We start from the raw sequence: 20526 nt of genomic DNA, 5'->3' as shown, positions 1-20526 counted from the left end.
TGTTATGTGGTCGGGAGGAAGGGAGAGGGCGTCACTGCTTGTTCTTGGGGGAGGACCTGGTGTTGCCGTAGCCGCGTCCTCTTCCCTTTGTACTGGAGCCACGATATCCACCCCGGGTGTTTTTATCGTAGGTGGTTTGTGTATTGCCCTTGTTGTATGTCTGCTGTGACCCCTGTCCTCTACCTGCTCCTCTATTTCCGGGGCGACGAAAGGAGCTGCTCCGAAAGGACTGAGTCTGGAGAGCCCCCATGGACTTTGCGGTGTCCGTGTCCTTTTTTATTTTCTCAAGGGTGGTGTCAACCTCCGGTCCGAATAAATAGTCGGGGTTGACAGGCTGGTTGAGTATATTATTCTGCACCTCCGGTTTGAATCCGGAGATTCGCAACCAGGCATGTCGTCGCAGCATGACGCTTGTGTTAATGGCCCTGGCAGCCGTGTCTGCGGCATCTAGTGCACACTTGATGGAAGCATTTGTGAGTAGCTGTCCCTCTCTGATAAGAATTTCTGCACCTTCTTTGTACTGGTCAGGGAGATGTTGGAGTAGTTGTTCCAATGTGTCATAGTGCGCTCTATCGTAGCGAGCGAGGAGCGCTTGAGTGTTGGCTATGCGCCATATGTTGGCAGCCCGGGCGGCAACTTGCTTGCCGGAGGTCTCTAGCACCTTGGACTCTTTGTCCGGGGGAGGAGCGTCACCTGTCGTCTGCGAGTGTGCCCTCTTGCGAGCATTCGCTACGACAATGGAGTCTAGTGGTAATTGGCCTCTGATGTAAGTAGGGTCCCCAGGCGCCGATCTGTATTTCTTATCGATCCTGGGGTTTATCACTCGTGCCCTGGTGGGTTCTTTGAAGATGTCCTTGGCTGGTTTGAGGACCCCTTTCAACATGGGCAGAGTTTTTACATGTCTTTCTGAGGATGCGAAGGTGTCCATAAGAAAGTCGTCCTCGATGGGGTCAGAGTGAAGCTGCACTCCATGATTATTTGCGGCACGTTCGATAAGAGCGTTGAATGCTGCAGTGTCCTCTGTGGGAGATGTTTTCGCCCCATAGAGTTGTGGGTCTTGTGCATCTAGAGGTGCACCTGGATCTGCAGGGTCGCCCCAAGTTTGATCAGGGTCCTGTTGGTAATCAGGGTCTATGTCTCTGTGGTAGGGGACTTGGTCATCCATGTAGTCCTCCAACACATCCGTGTCGGAGTGTGTGGGAGAGAATGATTGTGGATCCTGGTAGGGCGAGTGGTAAGATTCGCTTAGGAGAGGTTCTTAGTCCACAGGCAGCTTCCTTTTTAGTGGGATCCGGAAAGGGTCCAAAGGTGGCTCTGAAGTTATCCTCCGTTCGTGGATAACCATCCTGCCGGTGTTGGCGTCGATGACATGTGACGGAGACGCCTCAGCAGGTGTAGTTGTGGAGTGGGTGACCCGTGTCCTGAGTTGGAATATTTTTGGGATCGTGGACGGAGGCAGGCCAAAAGTAATGTTGGCTGGCGCCGAAGAGGCTGCTGGAGCCTTTATGGGCCGGAGCCCGACGTGTCCTGGAGGACCGTTTTGGTTTTGCTGCTTTGTGCTGCACCAGGTCGCACTTGGAGCGCCTTCGAGGCTTTCGCGCCGACCAGGTCTGTAGAGGCGGTCGTCGACTTTTTCGGCGCCGGCGGGTCGTCGAGGGGCGGGAATGGCCGTCGACGTCTTCGATGCATGAGGCTTCGGTGTTGCCGTGGAAGCGATGTGAGTCGCAGCCGGCAGTGTGACCTTTGGTGTCGGAGTCGATGGCGTCGACGCCGGGAACCGATCAGGTTTGTTGGTACCGAAGGCCTTTTTCCGTATGCCGACTCCGACGTCGGCCGCTTCAAGTTCGGCACCGAAGTCTGGCTTGGTGCGCTCGGTGCCGACCCGCTTCGCTGGCGTCGAAGGTGTGGAAGGCCTCGATCCGACCAGCGCCACTTTTGGTTTCGGTTTCGATTGAACCAGTGCAGCTTTCGGTTTCGGTTTGGAAGAAGGGAAACCAGCCGATTTAGGTAATAATGGCTGCCGCTGAACGTCCGAGGCCGGGCCCGAGGGCGGGGCCGAAGAACTGCGGGATAGGTCTCGGGTAAGGCCCGAAGGCGATCCCTCGACCGGAGCCATAGACTGTGGCACTGGGCTCTCTTCAGTCTGAACGGGTAGGCCTTGCTCGTCATTGGAGCTACTCTCTTCGGCCCCTAAGGCCTCATCGTAGTCTCCTACCTCGGTGTCGTCTTCATCTCTGCGAAAGAGTGATTCGTCGACGTCGTTCGATCCGGAGTCATGTTCGGAAACGGGACTGGAGGGTAGGATCTCCAATTCTTCGACATCTTCGGTCTCGGCGTTGAAGATGTCTGCCGGGGCCGGTGCCGCGTGCTGCGCTTCGAGTCTTGCCGCTCGTCGGTTCCGTAGAGTCTTCTTGGAACGGAACAGGGCACAGGCCATGCATGTCGATTCGTCGTGATCCGGCGAAAGGCATTTGTTGCACACCGGATGGACGTCGATGTGGGGATATTTCGCATTGCATACCGGACATCTCTTGAACGGTGTCCTCGATTCCATCGTCGATGTCGTCGATGGGCAGGTAAGAAGCGAAAAGTCGGTGCTGAAAGTTGTTAAACTAACAAAGGAGTATCGAAACCGATCGAGAAAACAGTACCGACGCGAACTAAAGGCCTTTTAGCCTCGATAAAGTTTTTCCTAACTTGAGCTAAGATAGCACATCCGAACCCAATGGCGGAAAAATACAATCTGAGGATGGAGAGGATGCCCATGCGCACTGTAGTCCAGGGGAGGAGTCACCTATCCCAGGATACCTCGAAGACTCTTCCAGGACAACAACGTGCAAACATCCGGACCCAACATTAGGCGGCGATCTATGCACAGATATGAATTCAGCAGCCCACATGCCTCGAACACTCTGTTTGTGCCAGTACCAGCTGTGGAAACAGATCCGAAGTCGGGCGACTTGGGGAACAAGACTATTTGCACCGCCAACACATGCTTCATGAGGGAAGTGAGAAGGGCGCGATAGAGCAGAACTCCTCCTTATGTTTCCTTTACTTTCCTGAAGATTTGGAGTGCAACAAAGACCAGTCTTGAGAGCTGGTCCGTCGACTACATGAGTAGTACCAGGAACAAACTTTCGACTTGCAGCGGTCCAGGTGCTGCGCCTTCTTGTGCTTGGCAATGTAAAGATTCATCTTGCATTCCATGGTCCCCTTTCGGTCCCCGCAGGTCTTGAATTTGGGGCTTGACCCCAGAAACTGCAGGCAAACCTGGTGGGGATCTGTCACAGACATCAGTTTGTAACAGTCCTTACAGGGCTTAAAACCGGTCATGTTAGGGAGTGACAACCCTTGTATACTGCTGAAAATTTGGTAAAAAGCAGAGTCATAGACAAAAAAGCTCTGGATTTGTGTCTAGAGGTGTGGAAATAAAGAAATTGACGTCAGTGTGCACACTGCCACCTTCAGGCCTGCAGAGGTACTACGAAAATGTTTCCGGATGCAGTCGGCCGCCTGGGGAATATTCAGAAGGTGAGGAACCTTTCAGTTAGAAGTATCTATCAGAATAACATGTTACAGACTCTTTGACTCATCCCAAACATTTCTGACTACTATGGACTCTGAAATATCCTTCCAAACTTTTCCCTCTGCCTATCCAATACACCTAACAGTCGCAAATGTTCACCACTCTCAACACCATCATATCTTCCCTTTTCTAATCTGATTAGTCTATCCCTTTTCAAAATACTAGAGTAAATGTATGCAAATTGCAAGAGCAAAACTTACCACAACTATTCTTAAAAGGGAAAAATAATCACCTATTACTAACGTACTACCAATTTACAAGAAACCTTATGTTTTGGAGTGCGTGCTACTTGCCATAAAGTGCTTCAATGCCTCATCCAGGGTAGTAAGCATTATATAAACAACTTACATTGTCAAACACCATTTCAGTGACCTGCACTTTTGGCTTCTTTCAAACATTTTTGTGTGATAAGAACATCAGGCATTATTTGATATATTCATTGTTTTATATAACACTTGGGCAATCCTTTATCTTCTCAAAAGTATCTGTTACAGAAAACAGGCACAAGGGTAAACAGCTGCCTCAAAATTTAAGAACCAAAGGAGAAAAACAGTCATCAGTAGAGGTGGAGGAAGAAAGCAAAGGAAAATGAAAGTAGTATGTAGAGTGGAATGCCTTGCCACCAATGTTTTGGTGGTGAACAGGGATACTGTTCTGCACAGTGGTTCTTAGGTGTCTGGTCCCTTGGCAAGTCGTTTTCAGTTTACCAAGGGGTGGAGGTGCTTCGCTATGAAGAGCCTTGTGCACAAAGGTCTTGAATTTCATCCTTTGATTTTAGTGAGTTCCAAAGAGTGGTGCAGAGATTAGTGTGTTTCAGGCCAGGAAGAAGGAGAGGAGCAGAGTTGTCGATTCTGTGAAATTTACGAATGATTTTAGCATAAATTATGTTAGAGTTATCTATTCTGGAGACCAACACTGCCAAGGCAAGGATGATTGTTAGGGGTAATAATAACAGTAGTAGGATCAGTCAAAGCTTGCGCAAGTTGTATGAGGCATTTGTAACAATGTTATTCACTTGAGAGATCTTTGATGGGTAACAGTCTAGTACAATGCCCAGTTTGCAGACATTTTGAGAAGAAGTTGGTGGGTGGGCCATAGAAGGAAGCTGGTCAAATAGAACCAGCAATGATCACATGGACCAAGAAGCATTGTCCAGTTTGAGGAGTTGATACACAACCAATCTGAGTGTTACCAATGTTGGATGCTTTTGAAATATTTCATGGCTTTTATATAGTTACCTGGATCAGTAACAACTTTTATGTGCCCCTGAGTGTCATCTGCTTACATAGGATATGCCAAGTTAAGGCTTTCAAATATATCTGCAAGTAGGATGATGCAGATTTTGTAGAGAGTATGAGAGCGTATCATTGTGGGCCACTTCAGGAAATGATGTTGGAGCAGGATATGCGTGAAAGACAGATATGAGGGAGAACACATTCACTGGTAAGACCTGTTCGCTAGAAATAAAGGAAACTACTTTAGGGAAGTTCCATTCACACACCAGCTACTTTATCGAATGTTAGAGAGATCAAGAAGAATCCAAGCACAAGCTAGCATTTATCTAGTGAGTATATTTTTTTCTGATAGCGTCAGTAGTGGTCCCTGATCCTTGAGATGGCAGAACCCAGATTAAAATTCGCATAGGATGTTGCGATGTTGAAATGACAGTTAGTAGTTGACCATAGATTCCAGTATTTGACAGGCAGGGAACATGAGAAATCAGTGAATAATTGGTAGGCAATTTTGGGACACCATTGGCCTTTTCGAAAAGTGAGATTATCCTACCATGTTTGAGCGGGTGTGGATCCTCCCAATGCTGAAGAGAGGCATTGAAAAATGTAGTAATAATGGTTGTAAGAACTGGTGGGCAGAGTTTAATGACCTTGGCATTGCAGATTTCTTGGAGACAATGCGGCCGGATTGCGGATATTTGCAATTTCACTTATTTCCACTTTTAGGGTACAGGACATGTCAGGGAATCGGACGGAACTTGGGATTGGTGTAACTGAGGGTCATCAGAGCTGGAGGAAGCAGTTATGCTGGCTCGTCTAGTGACTGTTTTGTTATGAAAGTAGGTCAATTAGGTCATCTCCATAAAGGCTTGGGTGAAGTGGCAGTAAAGTTTGTCAGTTCTTTACATGTCTAGAAGACCTTCCTGGTCAAGTTAGTCACTTCAATAATGCAGTTTTGGAAATACAAATTTAGCTTTGCACACTATTTGTCTTAGAGGCTGACCATTACGTTTATGGCCCTGCCTTTCAAGCTGGCAAATATTGAACAACTCGTCATTCTAGTATTCATTTAAATTCTGCACTGTCCAACAAAGATTTTAATATTACTGTGGAAAAAACAAAAAGGTAATGGCTGATTTGATTGAATTAATTGGATCCTTTGGCAATTACTCTGGGCTTTATTTCTCCACATTTACTTTGTTCACTCTGGCACAATATCTAGCTGTGGGGAGAGTGGGAGATGCATCTGTCCAACTCTTTCCATTCCGCTACTGGTTACAATTTCTCCCCAGTCTTAATGTTTTTGTTCTTTTAGGCATGTGGGAACTGGCAAATTTTGTGGTATGGAGAAGCACAACTACACATGCAACCGCTCGCAATGACATCTGGAACTCCTGGGCCACACTATTGGCATTGGTATGCACTGCTCCGCAAGCTCCCTGACTACCAACTGCAGCATGCAAGGAAAATACTCTTGAGAGACAAGCTTAGACTCTGATCTTTTCCAACCTACAACACTGGTGGACTTGCCCTGCACACTGTGGGTGCATGACAGCTTTGGCAATATTAAGTGTGCAGAGCAAACTGCAGGATGGGCAGGAGCAGGAAGCTAATTTTTCAACTTGAGCTTGACCCCAATCAACAATTGGGTTTCATTTCTGATTGATGGCCACCAAATATTTTGCCTTTCCTTACAGATGCTCAAACTGGATTTCCATTTTGTGAGCCTGTTACAAAACCACATTTATCTCGGAGTTCATAGTACAGTCAAGTGTCTGCTGGCTGACAACATTTTCAGTTGACCTAACGGCAACTTAGAGTATCCCTTGAAATGGACTTGGGATTTATTAACCTCCATTATTTGATTGCTGTGACTCCATTGTATTATCTGGCATAGAACCCATCACTTGGAGCAATAACTCAGTCAATCAAGGTGTATACTTTGGATGGTTCAGTCGCTACATATGAATGTTGGTTTGCTAAAAAAAAAAAAAGAGCAAAATGGACCTGGCCTTGTATTATTTGATCTTGGCAAACTTTATTTTGTGGCACAAGAGGAGCAGCCTAGATAGGCCTGAGCCATATTCTCCCAAGCGAGTGAATTCATTAAAATTAGTGTCAAAACAAAAGGAACAGTAGGAAAATATTAAATCATCAGAGCTTATTGATACTACTTTGGGCTGTTCCTTGGCGGGTGTTCCATGACTGACACAGCAATACTTGACCTCCTTTTGTAGTGGCCCCACATGGATAGTCTATGTCAGAAAAAAAAGTGATAAATATTTTCTTTTTCAAACAGACAGTATAACAAGTGTTCCAGCACTTAGCCCAGGTGGCACGGTAGTGATGCAATTTGCGCACTTCATGAGCACCACTTCCACGGAGGAACTGAATTTGTATCGATAGTGTCCAATCAGAGGTCACTTGTTGGTGCTCCTGCCTTCACCACGCTACTCCGGTCTCCTGAAGGTGCAAATACTGCCTTTTACATTCTACTTGAGAAAAACTGAGCCACAGCTAATTAACTTCGGTTGGACAGAACACTGTCCTTGAAGGACAGGTCTGAGTAAAGTAGCAAACAGTCCCATTAGCAGCAAACCATCTGATAGAGGAGTTTCTCTGCTTTTGGCCATCCTGATCTCAGTGTCAACATGACTGAAGGGCTTTACTACAGATCCAGCAATGAATGTCATGTCACTAATTGTTTCTATTAGGCTGTAACAGCCAATTTGTGGACCAATTTTGCTCATTCCAAAACCTTTACATGGTTATAACTGGAAAAACGAAGTACAGGAGTCTATAGCAAAACAAAAATCAGTAATGTAATAACCACAAATGTATGTTATTAATAAAGCTGCTCTCCTGTTCGATGCAACCGAGAGCATAGGTGACATACTTCACATACTTGATATTTGTGTCAATACTGCATATCACTATGGCTTTAAACTATTCTGAACCTGAACACTCATCAGTAAATAACAAAGAGCACTCATCTAGCTGACAAACCACGATTTACAATTGTTTAATTACATTATAACAGGTTAAAATACATACAAATATTTAATTATACAAAATACATACCAGATCCCAATCAACATTGCGGAAAAATGGATGGCCCTGTATGTCAGCAAATCCAGTTTGTGGATGACAGCCTAAACGGTCCTTTGGGTCCTTAATAAGACAAAGAATAAAGTCACCCGTTAATAAGATCTACACAAAATAGTGAAACACCAATGTAAACATCATTCTCAAGTGAAAAATGAACACCACAATAAACAAGGAAAATTGTTTACTTGTATGAAAACTATTGTTTATCTGTAACAATAGTTTTACATGGGAGAGTGGCAATCAAAAGCAGATGATGTTTGGCCTTTCATGAGCACCTCAATAACCGCTGCCCAGACTGGACTATCCACAATTTATAGGAAAAACAATACTGCCACACCTTGAGTGCTTTCGTGGGAGGTGAATTCCTCGCTGATGCAGGGAACTGAGCTTGATCTCTGCTAAAGTGTGGACAATATTAGTTATTAAAATCAAGTGTGTTAGGGGCACAGATTGTGAACAGCCAAGATGACCAGTTAAACAAGTAGCTCTGTTTTCCTAGCCTGAAACAGATACAGACCTCACCAAGAGATTTGCACACTACCAATGATCCCGTTGCACAAGTTACTTACTTGTGTAACGATATATCTGTAAGAGACATTGGTTAGTGATAGATTCCTTACCTTCGAATATCCCCAGACTGGATCCGGAAAGTTTACATCAGCAGTACCCCTGCGTGTCGGTAGGCGTCGTCATACGGCTCTGCGTATGTCGCTGGCGTCGTAGCCGCCGAGATGACCTAGTCAGAGCTACTTAGACGCGCCCGGACGTCAGTTCTGTACACAACTTTTCCGCGCCAGAAGTGCAGAGCCATGCCAGAGACCGACTACTGGTGCAATAGAACTAGGCCACTAAAAGGGATGACCTGAACCCAAGAGAACAGTTCGCAGAATGGGGAGGATGGGCGGGCAGTAAGGAATCTATCACTAACTAATGTTTCTTACAGATATATCGTTACACAAGTAAGTAACTTGTGCATCTGAAAGAGACACGTTAGTGATAGATTCCTTACCTTAGAATACATACCCAAGCAATACCAACTCCTATGATGGATCTGCGAAGTGAGATTACACCAGAAAGTCACAGAGAACTGATCGGCCAAAGAAGCGGTCTCTCTGGACCGGACTGTCAAGGCAATAGTGCTAAGTGAAAGTATGCAACGAGGCCCAAGTGGCCACCTGACAGATGTCTTGCAGGTGGACACAGCGTCCCAATGCTGTGGTAGCTGCTGTTACCCTGTTAGAATGGGCGCGCAGCCCAGCCGGAGGTTCCTTTTTAGCCAGAGAGTAACAGGCTTTATTGCACAAGACAACCCATCGGGAGACAGTTCGCTTGTGCACAGCCCGGTCTTTCTTGGTGCCCACGTAACCAACAAAGAGCTGGTCATCCACCCGGAACTGTTGTGTGCAGTGGAGATAGAACGAGAGCGCACGTTTTGGGTCCAGACGGTGGAGCCTCTCCTCTTGAAGGGTGCAGAAAGAAAGTGGGCTGACTTACAGTTTGCCCGAGATGAAAGGCAGAGACTACTTTGGGTAGAAAGGAGGGATGCGGCCAAAGCACAACCTTGTCCAGATTAATCGCCAGGAAAGGAGGTTTGCAGGAAAGAGCCTGGAGCTCACTCACCCGCCGAGCCGAGGTGATGGCCACCAGGAAGACAGTTTTCAAATTCAATAACCACAAAGGACAGTTATGAAGAGGCTCAAATGGAGCGCACATCAGATATGTGAGAACCAGGTTCAAGTCCCATTGAGACATCACAAGAGGAAGTAATGCTTTTGAGAAATCTATTGACAACCGGGGACTTGAAAAGAGAGGGCTGATCAGGCAACCTAAGAAAGGCTGAAAGAGCAGAAACGTAGCCCTTGATAGTGCCCAAAGCAGAGCCCTGCCGGGCCAAAGAAAGGAGGAACAATAGGACCTCAGAAAGAGGGGCAGCAAGAGGATCAACAGATTTTGCTGTACACCATGCCACAAATTATTTCCACTGACAGGCGTATACCGTTTTATTGGAGGAACGCCTGGCTGCCAGAATCACATTACAGACTTCAGGAGGCAAGTCAAATGGAATCAGCTGTCACCGCTCAATCTCCATGCAAGGAGGTGGAGGCTGGACAGGTTCGGGTGGAGGACCGTCCCTTGGTGCTGCGACAGGAGATCCTCCCATAGATGCAGTCGGATTGGGGGATCCAAGCTCATACTGAGTAGCTCGGGATACCAAACTCTTCGAGCCCAGTCGCACCTGATCTTCTTCAGCACTCTGGGCAGAAGTGGTATAGGTGGAAAGGCGTACAACAGACCGCAACTCCACTCGTGACGAAAAGCGCCGCCTAGCGAGTGCCGCCTTGGAAACTCCAACGCGCAGAACTGCTGACATTGCGCGTTCTCTTCGGTGGCGAATAGATCTAACCAAGGATCTCCCCACTGCTGAAAGAGACCTTGCACCACCTCCGAGTGAAGACGCCATTCGTGATCCAACATGCACCTGAGGCTGAGTTCGTCCGCCCTGGCGTTCAGGGTACCTGCCAGGTGTTGAACCACCAAGGAAAAGCCTTGACGTTCCAGCCACGTCCAGAGGGTATGAGCCTCCTGACATAGGGTCCACAACGCCACCCCGCCCTGTTTGTTGCAATACTACATGGCGGTGGTGTGGTCTGTGAAACACCTGTACTACTCTCCCCTTGACAGAGGGAAGGAATGCTTTGAGTGCAAGCAGGATCGCCCTGAGCTCCAAAATGTTGATATGGAGCTTGGACTCTGCAAGAGACCAGAGGCCTCTGATCTCCACCTCTCCCATGTGACCACCCCATCCTAGGAGGGATACGTCCGTCACTACAGTGTGCTCAGGTTGGGGAAGGGAGAGGGATCTGCCGCTGACCCAACGCTGGTTTGTGAGCCACCACCTCAAGTCCTGTGCAGTGCCCTTCGAGATCTGGACGTAGTCGAACAGGTTCCCCCGATGCTGCGTCCACTGGAACTTCAGGTCCCACTGCAGAGCCCGCATATGCCATCTGGCATGATCGATCAGCAGGATTCTGGAGGCTATGAGGCCCAGCAGCCTCAGTGTGTTCCTGACCGAAACCCAGGACCAGGGCCGAAAGATCGGAATCATAGCCCGAATGTCCCGGACTTGCTGTTCGGGAGGATAAACCCGAAACTGCGCCGTATCCAGAACTGCTCCGATGAAGAGGATCTTCTGAGAGGGAATCAGGTGCAACTTCGGCACGTTGATGGAAAACCCCAGCAAATGCAGTTCAGCCGTAGTCTGGAGGTGGGAGACGACTGCCTCGGGCAAGCTCGCCTTCAACAGCCAGTCGTCGAGATAGGGGAAGACTGAAACCCCTGATCTGCGCAAATGAGCTGTGACCACCGCCATCACTTTCGTGAACACCCGAGGGGCGCTGGTAAGGCCGAAAGGGAGCACGGTGAACTGAAAGTGCTCGTGGCCCACCGTGAACCGTAGGTAACCAGTGGGCTGGCAGGATGGGGGGTATGAAAATAAGCATCCTGCAAGTCCAACGCTATCAGCCAGTCTTGCGGGTCTAGGGCAGACCAGATCTGAGCAAGCGTGAGCATCTTGAACTTCTCCTTCCGGAGGAAGCGATTGATGTTCCGGAGGTCTAAGATAGGGCGCAGACCTTTGTCCTTCTTTGGAACCAAGAAGTGGTGGGAGTAACAACAACAACCTACTTCTGACGTTGGAACGCGATCTATGGCCCCCTTGGCGAAGATGGCCGTAACTTCCTGCTGGGGAAATGCCAAGTGTTCCCAGACATGCGGTGGTACTGAGGTGGCATGGCTGGAAGGGTAGATTTGAAAGGGTGGAAGTTGCTCCTTCGGACTATTTGCAGAACCCACCTGTCTGAGGCTATGGAGCGCCAGTGGGGAAGGGGAATGTCGAATCCTGCCACCCACTGGCGTCAGGTGGGCCGGAAACACCGGCCTAGGAAGGTTTAGAGGCGGCGGCGGCGGCAGGGGAGGTGGCGGATTGACCCGTCCTCGGGACTCACCAAGGCGGGTCCCACGTCCGCGGCTGCGCCGAGACTGTGGCTGCGCAGCCTTGCGGGTCTGAAAAGAACGCGCCTGGGCGCCCCAAACTTGACCTCGAAAGGACCGAAAAGCGGACCCCGAGGGAGCACGCGTGGTGGCGAGACCCAAGGACTAGGCCGTAGCCCGAGAGTCCTTAAAGCGTTCCAGCATGCTATCCGCCTTGTCACCAAAGAGGCGTGAACCATCAAAGGGCATGTCCAACAGGGTGTTCTGGACACCCCCAGAGAAGCCAATAGTCCGGAGCCAAGCATAGCGATGGAGCGCCACAGTTGTGGAAAGGGCCCTATGGAGAGAATCGCCCATGTCAAACCCACAATGAATAGTAAATTTTGCAGCATCTCTCCCTTCGGTAATGGCTTGAGAGAGAACCGCCCGTGCTTCCACAGGGCACTGAGGCAGCACCTGTGCCACAGGTGTGCAGGAGGCTATGCTGCAAGATCGGAGCAGCTTCAGACCGAGTCTGGTGGAGCTTGTGGAGAGTCTTTGGTGCGCTCACATGGTCCCAGGGAGAGCGCAATACTGTACAACCGGTGAGGAGGGGATGCGCTTCATAGTCTTGATTTGAGCAAGGGGCAGCGGGAGCAATTTACCAGACAGGTCAACCAGCCCCAAGCTTACAACGGCGGCAATACGGACTCATGCCTGGCCGTGCCGGAATCCAAAATGGCGGCCGACACGGTCGAAGATCGTATAGTTGAAAGGGGTGAGGCTGCGGAACTGCATCAAAGAGCCTCAGCAGCAACAAACTCCTTAATGCAACAAGAGGGATATATTGAAGGAGGAGATCGGTGCCTCTCAGGTAAACCATTAAACACTGATAACACCCAGCATTTGGCTGTGCTAGATAGGAGCTACCAAGTTGGCGGTGGAGTAGCAGCTAGAAGCTGGAGCACCACTGGATGTGACCCTAAATCAGCCTGGGTCCCCCTACCACTGGGATCCTGCTGGAACTGTCCCTACCACCTCTCCTCCTCTGACCTGGGGGCGAGCTGGAGGATGAGGCAGTCGGCGTTTACCAGTAACACTGTGTCAGGTGCGCCTGATTGAATTTTGACAATGCCCCCTGGGCGTTAACCCTGTCTATACCCACCACTGTGCCTGAGCAACCTTGGCTGATGCCCGGTGGAGCTGTCCTATGCGGCTACAGAGGATTTCGGCTCTAGTTCACCCCTCGGCCGGCACCTACCTAGCCAGATATTGTTTTCCTCACCTCCCCGTAGTGTTTTCCCTACCTGCCTTCCCTACCCCTGTTTACCACCCCCCCTCTTTCCTTTCAGTCCCCATAAGACATGTGTTTGCGCTAATAACTCCCATTATTGTTAAATATCATGTTCTTTTCTCCAATGTTCTTTACTCGATTTGCATAACTATGTAACCTGTAACTTCACTGATCCTTATGTAAAGTGCTCTGATACCTACGGGTCTAGCCAGCACTATATAAAACTTCTCAAATAAAAACAAATAAAATGAAAGATATGTATAGAAGGTCCCGTCCCCTACAGTCTGGACTTGTGTGGTAGCCCTGTGTGAAAGTGCAAAAAATTGAAAAGAGGCAAATCGATGTACACCTTCTGGAAAACACATGGAGGGGAAAACAACAAGTAAAAAACTGGTTAAAAAAACATGGTTGAATAACCACAATTACATTTAACCTGGAAGTGGGGTGCCAAAGGGGAAGGACACCGTGGCAGGAAGTCCTAAAAAACATTGGTGCATATTGAATTACTGGAGAAATGTGCAAATCCAGTCAAACACCAACCATACGTGTATTTCAGTTGCGAAGGTGGGGTGGGGGGGGGGGATGGTTCCACCACAGAAGTGTCCCAAAGCAGGTGTCCCTTTCAGGCCTGAAGGGTGCAGGATCCGAAAGGACTCACCACACCAAGAAAGGGGGGCAGTCTACTGGCCACAACAGTGACGTCCAGGCTACTCACAAAGTGGCGAGGGAGAAACCTGTAATCAAATTAAATCATTCGGTCAAATGGAGGGTGGGGAGGGAGTCGATGCACACCAATGATGTGCTTGTATAAACATGAAGGCTGAATAACCATAAACAGTAGCAAGCGTAAGTTAAAGGATGGGAGTAGGTGGGGGCCGCCAGTGGCAAAATGCCCGCATCAGTAGCCTCAACACGGTAGGGCTACCGGCTCCGTTATACGCTGGTAAAAGTGCTTTCTAAAAGCGATGGACTAAATGGCCATACTGAGCTGGAAAACCAAGCCCCCTGCATGGCAGTATATATGTGGGTAACAAGGCGAAAGAGGGCGGGGACACCGGTGGATTTAAATCAGCAAAGGGCGGATAGTCACGTTGAACGATAAAAGTAATCCCCCTGCATGGCAATACATAATGCCAGTGTGTTATCAAAGAGCGAAGGACTAAAAAGCCAGGTTGGGCGGTATATCGTAAGCCCTCTGCAAGGCAGTACATATGTGGGCAATGAGGTGGAAATAGGCACGGGACGCCGTTAGCTAGAGGCACGCCCAGGTTTGTGAGCTAACAAAAATAATAATGGAGGTCCAAATGACCATAAGCAGTGGTAAATCGCAGCAAAGCAGTTCTATTTGGAAGTAAAAAAGGCCGGCAGGGACCGCCTAAGGCTGGCAGCGAACACCAGTAGCTGCCGGCAACCAGTACTTACTTCAATGGAGTTTCTCTGAGGCGCGGGGCCTACCCGCGGCTGGCCATCACCGGGAATGCCGGGGCCCAGACGGGTGCCTATCTTATCTAAGTGTAGACATGCAGGAGCCGCAAGACTAGAATGCATCCGGGTACTCAAGTAAATGGGAAAAGCGGGCACCATCTTTAGGTCCAGAGATGGGTGCCATCTTGTAGTGATTAGCCTTATAGTATAGAGGCACTCTTGGCCTTGAAATAACAACAATGTTTTTTAAGAGACTAGTGCTATAAAAGGTACCACAGTATTCATTGCAGTTTGTAGAGGGTCCTGCATATTAAATCAAATGCGAGATAAAAAAAAAAACTCATTTTGGACAATAGTGTGTGAAACAACACAAATCCTGCCTTGTAGTGAAAGGTGTCAAAAAGGGGGTTGGGTGGGGGTACCCATTGGTACTCCATATTGACACCCTTACCAGGTGTGTGGTCAGAATGAAAGAAAGGCTAGACAAATGTTCTGAACAACTGGATATGTCGGAAAGATGCATATCCAAAGTGGAGGATGAAACAAATGAACAGGGATGGAAGATACACTAGCTTGAGAAGCATCTCACCATTATCCTCACAATAAATGAGGACTTAGAATCCATACCCAAGATTCAGACACAATAAGTTGCGTAAATACTGGTCAGATAGTGCAGTTTGGAAATACAATGTTGAAAACAATGTTGGGGCCTGGCAACATTTCTCCACTGTTTATAGCGGAGAGCTCTCATCGGTCCTTGATGCCAAGACCCCCACTAAGTGCATCGCTCAGGCCCACCATAAAAAGGATCTTCTATTATAGATACTGTGATGTAGTAGGCTCAGATTTTGGCCATGGAGAAAAAGTATCGACAATATGAAGGACCATTGACATCACCATACCTGGATTTCACAGTAGCGGTGCAAGCAGCGCAGAAAGTTCATTTACTGGTAAACGTACAGCAGCAAGGTATTGAGTGTGCAATGTTATACCCCGCAAAATTTAAAGTCAAGCACACAAACAAACTTCACTTTTTTACTGCATCCAAGGCGGCATTGGTATTTATACAAGTAGAAGTAAAGAAATCTCTGGTCCGGTTCTCCGAAAGCCCCATGACACCAGCTTTGCAGTCACTGGACGATGACTAATGATAACCTCCAGTTGAAAGAATAGCAACACAATCTGATAGAATATGTATAGGGAACTGGGGAAACATATCCCCAGGGATGCCTGGACATCTCCCGAAAAGCCAAGCCACCTCTGCCAAGTGTGGTGCCCAAGTTCCAAATCGCTCTGCCTTGCGAACTGGTTGTATCCAGTCCATTAGGAATTGTGAACTTTGCTACATCTCTACCATCGACAATTCAGCGGCGCCAAGAACGAGGTCACGGAAACAGGCTCTGGGGAAGGATGCAGTCTCTCGATCGGAGTAGCTTTGGATCCCAAACTTGATCCAAGAGGCCCAACTGGTGCTAGTGGCAAACCCACAGGAGGGGCACCTACTGAGCACGCCTAAAAAAGAGGTGCATGGCCCAGTGAAACACTAGGAGTAGGGTGGGGGTTGCTCTGGCAAAATTTATGGCAGTGCAGAGTGGACCCAGAGGCAGGCATCCGCTAGGGAGCGAGGCCTAGAATGACATTGTTCCCATGCCTTGTTTGAATATTTAGTCCGGCATGGCGAAGTCAAAGAGCACTTCGACTTCTATGATTTTTGGTGCGAATTACCCAACGATTTTTAACGCGATAAGTGCCTGGAACAACTCCATGAAAGAGCCTGGGACCTTTTTTGCAACCAGGTCCTTGAGCATCTTGGGGACGACCGGCTTCGGGCGACAAGCAGTTTCAAGGAGCCCTCCCTCAGCACCTCCGGGTTCATGGCGCAGCAGTCCTCTAGTCTTGGATTCTTGGTCCAGCTCCAAGAACCAAAGGCAAATCAGGTGGGGGTCTGTCACAGACATCGGTCTGTGACAGGAACCACAGGGCTTAAACCCCACCGGCTTTTTAGCGGATATCTGGGTCACACTGGAAGACAAAATCTAGAACAAGGGCTTGAGAAAACGCTGCAAAAAGTCAGTCAAAAAACGACTGGAGATAACACTCTCCGGATCTGCATTGACTGGCAAGGAAAGAAAAGAACTGATCTCAGCACGCTGGGGTGGCACCTATATAGGTACCGCGCATGTCACTTCTGACACAGATGGCACATATGTGTAGCCAAACAACGCCACCTACCGGCACGCAAAAGTACTGCTTGAAATGTTTCTGAATCCATCTCATGACTGGGTAATATTCTGAGGTAAGGAATCTGTGGCTAGAAGTCTCTATCAGATATCACATTAATGGTGGAGTATTATGCACCTGACTTCATATTTCTAGTTGTGGAATAAAAGCATATTGCAGTGTATCAGCTTTGCTCTAGTCTTCTATGTAGATGTAACCTAATGTGGTTAAGCCTTTTCCGTTCCCCAGGGCAGAGTGCATTTCATACAGCTCCTTCTACACAACATGGCCACCCAGAATTTTTACTTACGATTTTCCAAATAGCCCTTAGTTGAATTTGCAACAAATGTCCAAGAACATGTTATTTTCTAACTCATACATTTCTTGCTTGTTAGAGGAGCAAGCATCTCCCTTTTGAGGGAAAGGATCAGGCTCCATTAGCCTGCAGGCAATCACTGCACCAATAATAATACGGTCAATTATTTTAGAAAGGTTGTGCTGCTCATTTTGTGGGAATGAAAGAAGTTTAATTACTTTAGATGTACATGTGTTAATATAAAAGTAAGGTAGAACCGTTATACATTTACATTCAATGTCAAAGCAGAATGTAAATGATTCATATATTAAAAGAAATCAAATGCTCTGTAAAAATTTGAACATTATACTTCACAAGTGGAAAAAGTAAGTTCTACATTTCGGTCTACAATTCACGTTTTTCATAGGAAGTAATAATTCTAATAAGCTTAGGGAGTGGGGTCTAATGTAATGTCACACAGGAAAGGAGCATTATATCTGACCAATGAGTGAAATAACGCTGTAAAAGACCCGCTCTCACAATTAACGAACTGAGCCGCAGACAAAGGCAAATAAAGATGGTGGCGGAAAGAAAGGGTTAATTTCCAGCCGAGCTGAGCTGCTGCTGCTTGCAGGTACAGGCTAAACAGGCACTGGCGATACCAACAGGTATGCCTTACAATTGAAAGTGCCCTGGGGCACCTACCATGCAATCATCAACACACACATGCATCCATTCATTAACCTTTGGACTCATTCTTGAATTAACCCACTCGGCCACTCATTACCAAATCAAAAAAAGAAAATCATCACCACTAAATAATTAAACATTTTCAGTTATAAGTAAGTACTACTGGCCAATGCAGGCATGATACTGCTCTAGCTCTAAACTAACCTGGAAATGGTCACGGAGAAGCATATGAGCATCACGTCAGTGCGCCAATGCCAGTTAGTCTTTTTCTTTTCCACGTCTTCAGACCTAAAGTGTAAAATATCTGCTGGTGACAATGAAAGGACCTCTGACATGGGACTTTTTAGGATGTTGAACAAGCCAACTCACAGATTGGGGAGGTTGGAGGGCAGTGCCATAAACTGAACAGCCCATCGCCGTTCAATATTTTTTTAGATCTTGACAATTTTCATATGCCACCTCCTTCCTAGGACCGGTCTAAAACAGAATGATTTGAACAAGTTTGTTCATGCATAGAAGACGCATCACAAGGGGCAGTACTATGACGTACTGCTGCACGCAATGGAAGCGGGGCTACAACATGCAGTGCTGACGGCATACGTAGGACCCAGCCATGCTCCGCAGGAACATCGTGCAGGGATTTGGATGTGGAAGCAGGTGCAGAAGCCCGGACGGTATCCCTAAACAAAGTAAGTAGAATTGCTTGTCTCCTCATGAAATACTACACAATCATTCTTTGAATAGATTTTGCAATACTCACTAATGGTGCAATGGCCTTGAATCTACCGGACAACATAACACAGAACTATGAATGTCTATTCTGTACTTTTTCTCCCCAGCCACAAGTAACAGTAGGGTCAATGAACCATGTGGGTGTGTGCGACTTGTTTTCCCTGTCCCCCCCCCCGCCCGCCCACACACACACACACACACACACACACACACACAAAATAGCAAATGTGACTAAAATTAGTTGATTAAATGTTGCAGCATAAGGAAAAGCCCATGTCATGTAATACAAAGGGATCTATTATAGGTCCTGAGGAAAGCCACCAGACCCTTTTGGGCTGTACACTGCTGGTTGAAAAATGCAGACCCAATTTTGATGCAGGGGCTCACTAATAGTCTCCATTGACATCATCCTTGTTTCTAATCTTGTAGGAGTATTCTGAAGTACACTCCTTTATATAGAAGGGACTCGAGATGACTTTAGGTTTAGCACAGATCACACCACCAAATGTAACTCTAATAAGAGCTCCCTTCTTTTGAAAGTTGAGTCCACCTAGACACAACAGGTGTTCTGGGTGAGGAATCAATGATAAAGCATGACACTAGTTAGTTCTAGTGGGTTAGAGTTCTTTTAACAATAGGAAGGGTTACCTTGAGGTTAGATTTGGATGAATTAGTAGATATCTGAACATATAGTGGTTTCTCTCCACATTATGATGGACGCTCATAAACTGCTAGATGACGTCTGCCCTGGCCTTTGAGTACCTTGCCAAGTTAATGGCTACTAGGAAGATGTTCTGCTGCTTCGGTCACTTCCAGAGACATGCGGCCTTTTGGCACAGGACCCCATCCTCAATGTTTGTTGCAGTACCACACTGCAGTCATGTTGTCTTCAATGACCCGCACTAGTCTCCCCTTAATAGATGGCAAGAAAGCCTTCCAGACCCAATGAATAGCCTAAAGCTCCAGCAGGCTGGTGCCAGCTTTCCTCTAGACACCACAAAACACTAATCTCCACAACGCTTAGATGACCCCATCAACCCAGTCGAGATGAATCTGTCACTACTGTGAGCTCTAGATGGGGAGGGAGAGCGGTCTGCCTCAGGACATAATGGGACTGGTCAGACATCACTGCAGATCTCTGGTCATCTCCCATGAAACATGGATGGAGTTGGAGAGGCAGCTTTGATGCTGGGTGTAGGAAGCTGGCTCTTTACATAGTATACCAAACAGAGGTATAATGTACAAAGTGTCTAGCTATTCCCTTATAAGTGGACTGGGGCTTGCTCTAGCAATCCCAAGGTGCTCTTCTGGGGGGTTTAGACATTTGATGCATACACAGTTAATACAGGATATTCTGGACTCCATAAGGAGAGCCACACCAATTTATAAAAATAACATGTATCTTTATATTACTTTAGGCACCTAGGTCATCAAAATCAGGCAAGTACGTTTCGAGAGAAGAATTTTTACAGTTTTAAAAAACATGAACACAATGCAAATTCTGAAGCTTTAATGTTATCCTATGGAAGAAAGACAGGTACTTCACAGCGTCTTACGGGACCAATCTCCTGGACTTAAAGTAAGTATGAGGCAAGGTGCAGGGCAGCACCAACAGGTCACCTCGGCGGCACTGGGGTGCCCGGGTGCAGAGTTGCTTTTCAGTGTCTGGTGAACAATGTTAGTCAATGGGGATCGGTCTGGTCGAAAAGAGGCAGTAGGCTTGGACTGGGAAACCAGTCAGGCTGAACCAACAGGGAGGCTCAGGTCTCATGATGCTCGGAGAAGTGGGGGGGGGGGGGGCACCTTTGGTCCACTTACACTCAGGCCAGGGACGAAAGGTGAAGGTGTCTTGAGGAGTCAGGTTTTTCACAGCCGAGCCAGTCGCGTCCAGGGGGCTGCACACAAGAGGCTGCAGGTTACGTCGATGTATCCCCTTCTGGCAAGCCAAAGGTGGGCGTCTTCTCAGGAGGACCTC

At 47.7% G+C, this 20526-nt stretch overlaps 1 protein-coding gene across 2 annotated transcripts in view; it reads right to left on the bottom strand.

The window, feature by feature from the left end:
* The window catches only part of PRKCI (protein kinase C iota), a 238358-nt gene that overhangs the window by 49963 nt on the left and 167869 nt on the right, over positions 1-20526 (bottom strand). For both annotated transcript variants that reach the window (XM_085635235.1, XM_085635236.1), the window contains one exon: positions 7900-7989. In XM_085635235.1, coding sequence (XP_085491361.1) covers positions 7900-7989 — 90 coding nt within the window. The remainder of the gene's footprint in view (positions 1-7899; positions 7990-20526) is intronic.

The sequence above is a fragment of the Triturus cristatus genome, chromosome 11, assembly GCF_964204655.1.
Source record: "Triturus cristatus chromosome 11, aTriCri1.1, whole genome shotgun sequence".
Lineage (NCBI taxonomy): Eukaryota > Metazoa > Chordata > Amphibia > Caudata > Salamandridae > Triturus > Triturus cristatus.
This window is presented reverse-complemented; position numbering and strand designations above follow the sequence as displayed.